This window comes from Dunckerocampus dactyliophorus, chromosome 7, assembly GCF_027744805.1.
Source record: "Dunckerocampus dactyliophorus isolate RoL2022-P2 chromosome 7, RoL_Ddac_1.1, whole genome shotgun sequence".
Lineage (NCBI taxonomy): Eukaryota > Metazoa > Chordata > Actinopteri > Syngnathiformes > Syngnathidae > Dunckerocampus > Dunckerocampus dactyliophorus.
The window spans coordinates 8,209,391-8,221,961 of NC_072825.1; the positions used below are offsets into that span (position 1 = coordinate 8,209,391).

At 43.5% G+C, this 12,571-nt stretch overlaps 1 protein-coding gene across 1 annotated transcript in view; it reads right to left on the reverse strand.

Annotated features, from left to right (window-relative positions):
• Positions 1 to 12,571, reverse strand: part of erfl3 (Ets2 repressor factor like 3) — a 64,683-nt gene that overhangs the window by 11,718 nt on the left and 40,394 nt on the right. Inside the window, exon 2 of the mRNA XM_054782725.1 lies at positions 7,835 to 8,069. Within this exon, the coding sequence (XP_054638700.1) occupies positions 7,835 to 8,069 (235 nt within the window). The remainder of the gene's footprint in view (positions 1 to 7,834; positions 8,070 to 12,571) is intronic.

The following is a 12,571-nucleotide window of genomic DNA, read 5'->3' on the forward strand; positions in this document are numbered from 1 at the left end:
TTACAAAACTTATCACCCAAGAAATGCAGCTTCATCCTGCTCTGTTTACCCAAAAGACCAGATTGAACAATCAATTTGAACGAGGATTTAAGTAAAGCCTTCAGGGGAAACAGGAGAGAAATGTTCTATGGAGTCTGGAGTGATTCTAGGCTACGGATTAAGGCTGTGATTACATAGAGCGGCTGTGGTCCAAACATGATGATCAAAGCAAGTAGAGAAGCACATCGGTGTATATTTATATCCAGCTGCTTTGTCAGGTTGAAGGAAATTGGGCATACCATGTGACACAAGACTGTTTTCAGGACAAAGACTTATTCTGCATGTGCTAACATTGTTTTGGAATGTGTTTTGTGCATGGGTCATTCTCCTCAGAGGGGTACCAAAAGTGTGGCATAGCAAGAAAAAAAAAATCAAGTTGTTATTTTCTCATCAATTTGCAAAAGTATCACATATTCAGTTTCAGTTTATGAAGAAAAACTTGCAAGAAAATAACACATTTTTGTATATTTCATGACAGCAAGACACTGTTCACTGAAATCTCAATTGTAACAATTACATTAAAAAATGCTCTATTTTATTTACGTACTCTTTTTTTGGGGGGTGGGGGGGAGAAATGCTTGATTTGCACTTTTGTATGAGTCAATTAATGAGTTTCAAGTGAAAGGGGTTTGAAAAAAACGATTGACATTTTTACATGATTGAAGACTTGATTGCTGACAACTTCTTTGGTTTTGTTATGGCATTTTTTGCAGTGGTGATTCCCCCCCCCCCAAAAAAAAAGCAGAGACATGTGTCGTAACTGTGTTAGTTAGCAAAGAACTACAGAGTCAACCGCTGATGATGTCAGGTGGGACAATGACTTCTTGTTCTGGTTTCCATGCTAACAAGCTGCTGTAAAAAAAACAACAAAAAAACAGTTTTCAAAAAAGGTACAAACAGCCTTAATCTGCCACACTTCTTCCAGAATGTATTTCTTTTACACCATCTATTTTCCAACACATGCAACATGTACGAGTGTGCCTCAGTGTCGCTCCACCAATGCACAAAGAGTGTGCCTTTCCCATTGTTGTGCCATAAATAGGCGACGAGTGTGACAGGAAGTCGGGATTACAATGCTCCCATATGAGCCTGTTTATTTTCTGCCTCTTTCGTCAGCGTAACACACACATATCCTCACCAAATCTTCCAGGAACTCACAACTCAGGTGTGTGCGTGTGCGAAATGAACATGTGAGTGTTTCATGTGTGAGTCAGCAGCAATGACGAGTGTTGTTTACCAAAAGAAATGTGTGGCCGTGGATGTGGGCTAGGTGTAGTGTGTGATTAGTCAAGGTGTCACATGTTCTGTTCTGTGTGAGTGGGTTGTAGAGAGGGGTGGGGGGTCGAGTGAGCCCAGCGAGGGGTCCGATTAGGGTGATCATGCGCTCTGCGAATGCTAATATGTACTGTGCGTGTTTGTATGTGTGTTCCTCCACCCTCGCAGAGCACACGACAAAAGCCTCATTCATTCGGCGGACAATGATATACATACGCCGCAACGCAAACATGCGACAATGGGCGGCTCACTCGCGCACAAAGTCGTACAGTGCAGCCGTGAACTTTCTCTCTGGATGCTTCCACACAATGAGCTGCAATGGCGGCATTTTTGACCCATAAAGCGAAGCGAGATGACTGACTAAACACTGCATGCTTTCTGCATTTCCTGCAGCCTGTTGTGTGGATGTGGTCACTGTGGTTAGGCCAGTGTGTGCATCCGTTTTAGTTTGCGCTAAAGCAAGAAACAACAAGGGAATCTGAAGACAGAAGAATGGCAACATCACACCACACTTTGTGTCAGACTGCCATCCATCCGTTTTCTACACCGCTCATCCTCATTGTTAGGATTGAAACGGCACTCGCTTTGGGCTTTGCGTTTTCTCTTCTTACTGTACCGAAAATTAACCAAACAGTGATTATGGCGTACCGTTACACCTAGACTCATTCGAGTCGCGGGTGAGCTCAAGCCTATCCCAGCTGACTTTTGGGGGAGAGAGGTGGGGTACACCCAACAACCATTCACACTCAAATTCTCACAAATGGACAATTAAGAGTTTCCAATTAAAAAGAAGAAGAAAACACACGCAAGCTCGCGGGCAACATGCAAACTTTGTTTCATTAAGTATTTTTCATCCTCAGTGGTGGTGCATTCATTTTGTAAATGAAGCAAACTCACCAAGCGGGTGAAAGCCTGCATGCATGCATGGGTGAGGGCCCGGTACAATGGTGCACTTGTAACTGAACGTGCACACGTGTTGGGTTGTTAATCTTTGCCAGCTGTGCACGGAAGCCAACCCCCCCTCTGACCTCTGACCACCGTGTAGGAACCGACGCGGGCTGCTGACCGTAAGACGGGGAGGGCCAGTGAGCCTCTGGGCCAGAGGGGTGCTGGGAGCTCTTAGTGTGATTGCGCTCATTAAGTCGAGCTTTTGCTGTGACTTACTGGCATCGGTTTAGGCGGGACATGATCCGGGAATGACAGCCTTTTTACTTGTGTGAACACACGATGGGTTATATAGGTGGCCATTGTTTAAATAATACCCTTTTTCATCAGAATTCCTACAGTATCCGGTTTGTTGTCTTTTAATGTGAGCTTGTGTATTTGTATGTGTTACCTCCTCAGTTTTTTTTATGCTTCACAACAGATTTTCTTTTTGGAAGCAAGTTTTCTTCAAAGGATGTTACCAAATTGGCGAGGAACACATTTTATAATCTCTGTCAAATCTTGTCCAATTTGAAGTTAAACTTGCTCTATGTATGCAGGGACAAATCAAGTTGAATCTGGAGCAGATCTAGATTGTATATTTGGCAGCAATTCTGATTCAACATAGAAAATCCAGTTGAACAACATCAGTTTAGATTTTTGTCAAGTCTCATCAGGCAAGAGGGTTGTAATGGGTAATGCTGATGTTAGATCTTGCATAACAGAAGGGAGGTAACGTTTAATCCACATCTCTTTTGGATCCAAGACTACTGTGTAAACAGTTGAGGTGCTGGTATAATTGAACAGGTGGCACATGTGTAGTTGAGTTCCTATTCATTTATAACTTCAAGTTCACTCTCTTTTGATTCATTTGTGAATGTGGCCTGATTCCTTTCTGATTCCATTTCTTTTCAAAAGGTTAAAACGTATCACAATACATCATCATTGCCTTCTCTTATTGGGCGCAAGAATGTAAACAGGAAGAAGGTACAACCAAGCGAGTAAAACTATTAACGTATCATGCAAAATGGAGCAAATAGTGTACTTTGTTGATCATTTGAATCTGGTTATGTGCTGCTTTCAGACGACTTGCTAAACCAGGGGTTGGCAACCTTTAGTATCAAAAGAGCCATTTGGGCCTGTTTCCACCAAATTAAAACCCACTTAGATCCACAAAACCTATTTGACCACTAAACTGAAGCTAACGCTACATATAGAGTTTCCCTAAAGGTACTGGCATGTTCACTTTTCTGTCTTCCCGTTCCTCCTGGTGGAGTGACGAGCCACACCTGTTGCCACCTGGAAATTAGGATGCTTCTTAAGCCTTTTCTAAAGACTTCTCCACTGATTTTTCGGAACAACAGTCGCAATAAAAGTGCTGTTACACATTGTTTAGTTCCAGTTTCTGTATCACTCTTTCTACCGCTTTAGTTGCCATTTTTCATTTGCGACAAAGCAAGCAAACAAGCTAAATAGTTGATCAACGTCATGGTTTCCTCACAGAGTTGACTTACCAGAAAACACTGCCCCTAGCACTTTGGTGGAGAACTGCACGGCAATCACTCAACTCCGACGCAGAACTTTGAAAGGCTCATGACAGCGACAGAAGGGACAGTGTCGTGACTACACAGACGCATAAATCAGCTGGAACCACAGCAGAACAATAAGAAAGCCGCATGCGGCACCATCATATCGTTCAGGGTTTTAACTGATTGGTCCATTTGCTAGTTCTGATCAGAGGTCTGATCGTTTTCACACTAAAACGGCAAACTTGGGAAGTGGTTTGGGTGATTTGGTCCCCACCCGTACTTGATTGCTGCGGTCACACCTGACCAAATGAACTGCACCAAGAAGGGGAAAGCAACTACATTCTAATTAAAATGGATTAAAAGCAGAGATGGACATTTTACAACATTTCCTTGATTTTTAATGGGAATGAAAAAATCTCTCACTGATGGTTCTGAACTCCTATTTCGAGGCACTAATAAATAGACACTAATAAATCAAATGTTATGACAGCACAACACATCATTTTAGCCGCACAAAACAGCACAAATAATTGCGACGATTTTTGTTTAATTTAGAGAAAATGGGAGGCTGGGTGAACTCTGACTGACATATAAAATAATGTACGATAACTCAAAAACAAAAACAGCACAAATGACCATTTTAACGACACAAACGAGCGCAAACCCCCACGCAGGTTTTCGTGTCGAGCAGAATAATGCTGTGCGCCGACAGACTCAGCAGCACCACTGTTGTTTGTAGCATAGTGTTATACTTCCTTTTATCTCAGTTGTTTCAAGATACAATTAATCACCAATCTGTTGACTGTTGAAAAAAAGAATAACAATCAGTGAATTGATGAATCAATGATTATGCCCGCCCCTACAGTCCAGACTATCTGTCTAACCTTTCCACCATGCCCACTTGCACAAAAACACACAGTGTGAGTGTAATCCTCTCAACAGGAGCGGGAATGTCACCGCGGCCGTGGGAGCGGGAGCTCAAGATGACGCACAAACCGAGCCTGCATCCCTTGTACTCGCATGTCCGCATACGATGCAGCAAATAAGGGGGCAGAGAAAAATTCTGCCATGTGTACAGCAGGAAGGGAATAATAATTGAGGATGAAAAGCACACTTCAAAACATGCAACCCTTTTCAATTATAGGTGTGGGGATGCTAATTGCCACATGCGTTCCATTATTTGCAGACGTCAGGTTTCCTCCACATAAAGGACACAAGTCAGCCTGGCCTCCAGCCGCTCACTCCATATGCGTACTGTTAACAAGCACACGTGCGCGCCTCCTTTTATTACTTCATTAATCTTTACTGGCACTAATCCTCCTGCCACATTACTATTGATGTGCACCTTAAAAGGATTCATATCCTACTCGGAGACTGAGGGCAAATCCGGTGTCACGTTATGTGGCGACGTGGGCGAGGGGGCGTTTTGTTGCCCGCCCTTGTCGCTTTAAGCCCCCGAGGTGACTTTGTCCGTTCATCTGCACCTGACCAAACAAGAAAGGAGGAAGAGATAGACAGTGGCTAAGTTGACAGGCGGCCTCTGAGGCCAGTGCATCAGAGCGCACTAAGACTTGCTATATTTAAGCACTTACTCTAGCTTAAGCTTCAAATCTGTCACAGCTCGAGAGGATGGACATGCTATAAATAATCGGCATGGCCGCAGCACACATTCTTTGTCTCTCTAATTGAGGAATTCTAAATGCAGACTCTTGACATTGCATGGACGTGTGCGCGTGCCTGTCCCACAAGTGCACTTCTGAAACAGATGCTACCTTAATCACAACACTTCCAAGTTATGTAGCTCTTCTCCTTAACCACTTCACCCAAAAGGGTGAAAATTTGTTAAAACATGCACCCCTACTGTGTTGCCTGTGCTACTATTTTTATGACAAATACCCCAAATGGTGGCACTGTTATGAAACCCCAAAGTCTGACCCCCATAAGTCAAAGTATTTTATAATTTCAGCCTTTCATCCACACGGAAACAGCGTTCTGGGTGCCCTGAAATGGTATTTTCTCAAAACGGCTTCCAGAGTGGGAAAATCTGAAAACGCGTGCAGACAATCAAGCCGCTACTTTCTGAAAACGATGATGTCACCACCCCGCGACCACCAGAAATGACAAGCCGACAAGCCAACATAATATCGTAATATTTCGACTGGCATGACTCATCCCAGTCAACATTCTCCTGATACTGTGTTGTCTTATACTCCAAAATGACTCCATCCATCCATTCATCCATCTTCTATGCCGCCTATCCTCACGAGGGTCGCAGGTATGCTGGAGCCCATCCCAGCCGACTTCGGCCGAGAGGCGGGAAACATCCCGGACCGGTCGCCAGCCAATCGCAGGGCAAATACAGACAAACAACCATTCACATTCACATTCATACCGATGGACAATTTAGAGTCGCCACGAAAGTTGAAGCACAAAGTTGCGAGGGATGACAGGGGCTGTACAGGACCCAATGTCAAACAATAGAGGCCAAAGTGTAGATATACAGTACAAAATGCAAAGTAAGGGGGCACTACAGGAGTCCATATACAGTACGTGCCTCCAATGATCACTCTATACTAATGTACCCAATAGGGCTGATTATTGGACTCCAAGGCAACTTCTTTCCAGGGCTAAATGTGTACGTACTTGAGTGTTCCCAAGCATTAAAAGCCAGTACAAAGCATATATTCTATGTTTTGGCCTTCTAAATACAGTAGAACCTTGGGAAAAGGAAAAAGCATGCCACATTGAACACATCAGTTGAAATGAGATACGCTAACAAACAACAACAATGGAGTAGAATGGGGGTCTCCTGTAGTTACTTCTTGAAATGCAGCTGTTGGTAAGGAGAGGTATTTTATCCAAGAGGACACCGAGGGCAGTGAGAAAACGGATCGCTGCTGCAAAGTGAAGACTGTGGAGTCCAATAATGCAGTGTCCAGAGCTAAATGGAGTTAACATGTTTGTTTATCACTTGTCATTTCGCGCCATGTATCCCCAAACGTACCTGCTTTTGCAAATGGAAAGCAGTCAGTTGTGTGGAGTAGGTAACTGTGCAGTGGAGAGGGTACATACTCCTGACAGTAAAGTGCAACAGATCTAAACTGCTGAAAGAATGTCACTAAATAAGCACTTTAAAATTAAAAGTAACAAAAGTACAAGTATTCCATATGAAAGACTGAACAGGAGATTACGTACTTCCAAAACAAAGCTAAAAGCTATGTAAGTCATTAGAAAGCCCTGCCAAATCACTGTTGTAACGCTAATAGATTTGGCTTACAGTGCCTGCTGCTTGTGGAAGCGAAAACTTCACCCAAAAGGCGTTGAGGTGTGACTTGCCCAAACACTTGAGTGTTTTACTTGGCACAACAGCTCTAAGCTCACATAGGTCAATACTGTGCGAGCCACGTGGCCACGCAGTGTTGGGTCATTGCTTTTTGGTTGTACTTAAACAGACATGACCGGTGGAATGTCTGGGGTGAACGAGTGCCAAAGTGTAAAAAGGCACAAGCGACTGGGTGGAGTCTGAATGAAATGCTTCCAGTCAGGTTAGTTCGCAGAGGTGGAAAAGTCTTCCACAATTCTGCAGTGGCATTCAGTAATGGGGATGAAAAACTGTTCCCATAATCATAGATGGTAAACTGAGGGAAGATTCAAGGGGAACTTGGGACCTATCAAAATCTCTGCTTGGTAAAATAAATGAAAAATGAGTGTGTCCCAAGATTTTTGACCATATCTGCAGGCTATTGTTTAGTTCCTAGGTCATAGTGACAAGCCAATGAGCAGAATATACATGTTGGAACATGGTAAATACTGTACTGACCCAAATATAAGAAAAAAAACAACTGATAGACTGCAATAAAAAAACAATATATTTCTTAGCTGCTCAACAGTGATGACCTGCTGAGTCTCTTCATAGATTACTGGTTTGTGTGAATGACAGGAAGAAAAGTTCTGAATCGCTTGGGGAAAAGTCGTGTGGTGAGTATTGAGAGCATTGAGACCGGCTATTCGCGTCAATACTGTATTGTAATAGGACAGAAAAAGGTACAATATTCATGACATTTTACCTCAGTGCCCTGCTCAGTTTATCGTAATTCATTTGGGGTTTACACTTCCTGGCCCCCCAGAGTCGGGCCACCTCGTCTGGGTCCTTGATGACGAACTCGCCATAGTCCCCCTGCCAGGCGATGACATCGTGGTACTCCTCTTTCCTCAGCAGCTCCAGGATGAAGTGCCACAGCTGGATTTGCCTGGATCCCGGGCTCGACTCCGGCTTGTAGGCCCAGTCTGGGAAGGCGAACCCTGTCGACAGGAGGAGATATAGCTGTGAAGTAATCATATGCGGTGGTTTGTTGAACTACGAGCGTAGCTGCGTTTAGTTTCAACAATGTCGAGGAGTTGTTTGAGGCTGGATGCAATAAGAGTCAGCAGTTTTGTAGCTGTTTCAGGTGAGTGCAATCTACAAGAGCAAAGAGGATTATGAGTGTCTAGCCAAGTATAGATCACACATAAGAGCGCAGCTTAGTCAAACTCGGAGTAGAGTGGCCTCATTCATATTTCAGGTTGCACATGAATGTCTGCTTGCTAACCTTTCCCTCTGCTTACCTACAATGTCTGCTCCAGCAATTTTTTGCCATGTTTCCACTAGTAGCTTAGGTAAGCAATTTATCTGATCCAAACCACAACATTTTTAGGTACACTTTGCCCACAGTGGTACTTAAAGGGTGGAACTCAACACGCAGTACGTTGATGGGCACTTCCATATCGAAGATGTCGGATGTTGCACTAATAAACCATTCCAAACTGTGTCATTGTGAAAATGTGCCAATGGAAACCAAAGCAAGATTTAGACAATATGTTTCTTGACACAATTCCATTTTTTGGGGTCACGGTAGCGCACAGAGAAAACCGGGATTGAATTGTATGTCCTCAGATCAGAATCAGTGTGGATCTAAATTGGATATAAATCAACCACAAATATGTTTGGCGCTACCCATGCGCCCTCACTCATAAACACATTATAGTGGGACTGTCTGTGTAACTCGGCTTGTGAACACACCTCATACACACCTAGTCTGCCAGATTTGTTGATACTTATGTCGCAATACAGTTCCACTCAAAATTCCTCAACTCCCATTGTAATTTCTATTCATTTGCACTTCAGAAGTTTATAAATAAGTTAAAAAACAGTCACTATTCATGAACACTAATCACCTACTGAATGGGAGTTTGAATCATTTTGACTGTGCAACTATATTGGATATGGATCACTTATTACAGCATAAAAACAAAAATACGTTATATAGAGCATATATAGATATTGACAATGGACTAAAAGAATAAGCAGCATGATTCCCTGAACTACAGAAACAAGGAAGGCCACAAAAAACTTCTCAGTAAGTCTCAGTCCTTACTTTTACCTAAAAATAAGTCACAGTGGCTCCTTGCTGGAAACATACTAACACTACTGTACTTCTAAATTGTGTTAGTGCGACCTACTCCACCTCTTTCCTCCCGATGCAGTCACACTTTCCCATGACCAGAGGGGAAAAACCGTCCAGTCAGCTCTCATCTCGATACACCTGCTGCACAGTGAGACTGTGGCCGTGAATATACAGCATGTATAGTGCACTACTGTTTGCCTTTTGCATGAGCAACTAGGTTTAAGCCACACAGAAAATGACAAATCATCAGATTATAGATGTACGGGCCTGTCAGTGGATTTACCGGATGACAGCCTTAGGCGCGATGGATCACTGTGATAATCTAATCGCTTTAACCTGCCCGTAACCATTTGGTGGCTTGCATAACACAATCATGTCGGTGGCACATCTGCCAGACTTTTATGAATCTGCACACTCATTTTTATTTATTTATTTTTTTCCAGGGCTCTTACATAACACCAATAGAAGCGTGCGCTTTCTGCTCTCCACTGCTTATGTTATTGACAACAGGCTGCACAGAGGTGTAATTGTGAAGACCGTGACTCACTCGCTATTACCACCTACTCAGGATTCTATGGCACGATTTTGAATATCCGAATAACACTTTGTGGAACAAGATGCCTACACTGTTTCCATCTCGAGATTCCAGACGGGATTTTAATAGCGCTGAAGAATGTGCAGCTTGTGGGAGGCCAATGAGGCGGTCAAGAGCCAAGCCTGTAGGTCACTATGCAGTCATATACAAGATTTCATCAAAACATTCTGTTTCTGTTGCCACATTCTATCAAACATTCAAACAATCACTGGCTTGCCTGATGTTTGCCAGCCACTCAAGTCAAGTGGTAGTTGGTCCAATCTCCAATCAGGCTGAGAGGAATAAACAAGCACTGCTTATTGGGACATTAAAAGCTGGAGTTTCTGCTATCTGTCTGACAATGATTTATTTAAATTTGGGGTAAAATATCCCTCTAAGGCCTCACCAGAGAGTTTGAAACACATGCATGACGTCACGGGAGACAGCGCTTCAAAAAGAATCAAAAGATGAAATTTGAGTGTGTGTTTTTTATTAAAAAGATGGTGGTCATGGATGACATCCATGTGTCATGTGCTTTGGCTTTTCCTGGCTGCCCTCGCTACATTGCAGTTTGAAGATCGCTCCCTCACTCTATTGCGTTTAAAAAAAAAACCAAACAAATTAATTAGTAAATGATTGCTGTTTCGTAGTTTGGCACATTACTCGTCAAAAAATATTGAAAGACAAGTTATATGTAGTATTCTGGTCACTGGGCATCAGTAATGACACAAAACATTGATGACACATGACATTAGATTACCTTCACACCGCATGAAGTCAGCCATGGCATGTCTGATATGATGATATGAACTGAAAAAAAGTTCTCCCACTGAATGTGGAAGTGGTAAGTTTTTGGCTTCTTACTTTGTCTTTGTTCCCCACTCCGTTTGAAACCCTTTAAGTTTTTTGGAGGCTCACTAGTTAGCTCGCTAGCATGCTATACTTAAAAGGCGTGGGCGTCTCTTGTTTCCCTGCAGTGATCCCGCAGCCTGCTTATTAGCAATGTGGTGTTAACATCAATAATAGGAGTGTAAAGATGAGTATAGGGGTGTTATTTCATGCCTATAGGCCTCTAATAATGGTAAAAAAAAACGTATTTAGAAAGTCATAAATAGGTTTTCCAATGCTCCAACTTCAAAAATATTCCTTTTATTAATTGTAAATCCTACTTCACGGAAATGCACTAATCGTGGTCGGGTCTGGAACCAAATAACCGCCATAAACGATAAATAAAATTAATAGTATAACTTCTTTTTACACTTGTGTTACACTTGACAATTGCTTTTTGGTCATTATCTTAAAGACCTGGTGTTTTTGTTTGTTTTATTGTTAACAGTGGTCACCTATTTTTTAAAAATGCCTGTACAGTTAATACAAGTATCATGACTGTGACCGTTTAACCCCGTAATGATGGCTCATTTCTCTTTCTATTATATCCTATGAGGAAATTGTTTGAACAAATGTGAGCGGATTACGTTTGACCCTAGCTGTTCCATTGCATTAAAAGAAAACAACAACAAGCTAGTCGACCCAAATGAGCGCATGCAGTAATGCGAGTCGCTGAGAGTGTAATGATCTCTTTGACTTTGCCGTTGGACCACAGAGGTCAGCACTGTGAAGTGTGGTGCTCACATACACCGTCCTGGCCCATCACTGACGCAATGCAAGTGTGAGAGAGTGAGAATAAAGGTTGCTGCGGGTGAAGACAGCATCTACTTACTAGGGCAGCTTTAGGACACCTTTGGACTCGCTTGATCAGTTTTTGTATACAAATCTGTGTCCAAGTGAAGGAGAGCTGCAAAGATTGTGACCTATCCTCAACCACCACCTTGTCTTTGACCTCTACACTCCCTCTGTCAGGCTTCTTTCCTCCCTCATCAGTCCCGGGGGGAGACACCAGATAGCCATTACCGCATACACACACACACAATCTGCATCAATAATGTAGAGACGTGTGTGTGGAGCTCTGGCGAGAGGGGTGCGTCTAATCTCTGCCCTGGGACACTGGAGAGAGTGCAGCAAGTGAGGGGCAGGTGGTAGAAGAAAGTGACGCAAGAAGAGGGGGTGTGAAGGAGATAGGAGTGAAATAGAAGAACGAACAAGACTAGATGGGGCGAGCGGCAAGACAGGCGGAGAAATTGAGAAAAGAAAAAGTAGCGGGACGAGGGGGTCGCAGGGGGACATTGGGAAACGAGTGGGAAGGGAGCCAGACAATGGCCGGAGTCGGAGAGGAGAGAGGGGGAGGATGAGGAGAAGGGGGGATTAAGGGCGTGATGAGATCATAGCTCGTCTGCTAGTCTGTTGTCATCCAGGTCAGATTGCTTCCCCACCCCCTCCATACACACTTCCCCCTTTCCTCCCCTCCTCCAGCTCTCTGGGAGTTCGGATGCCTCTTTTCCTCAGTATGATCCTGTTGGCTGGACCCCTGCAACATCTCCACATAGCCAACTACCGTTTGACGCTGCTGCACAACCCAAAACTCCATTGCTTTGGGAAAAAGCACCCCAAATCACGATGGGGGCACCCTCCACGGTGCCATGTGGAAAACATCTCAGGTGGCATCTTCTTGTCATGCCAGTAACGTTGGAAGCCATCAGGACCATCAAGGTTACATTTTTTCTCATCAGAGAATAAAACTTTCTTGCATCTTTCAATGTCCCATGTTTGGTGCTCTCGTGCACATCCCAAACGGGCAATTTTGGGCGTTGAAGGAGACAAGGCCTTTGAAGACGCTTCTTAAAACCCTTCTCCTGCAGATGCCGTCTGATGTTTATTGGACTGCGCTC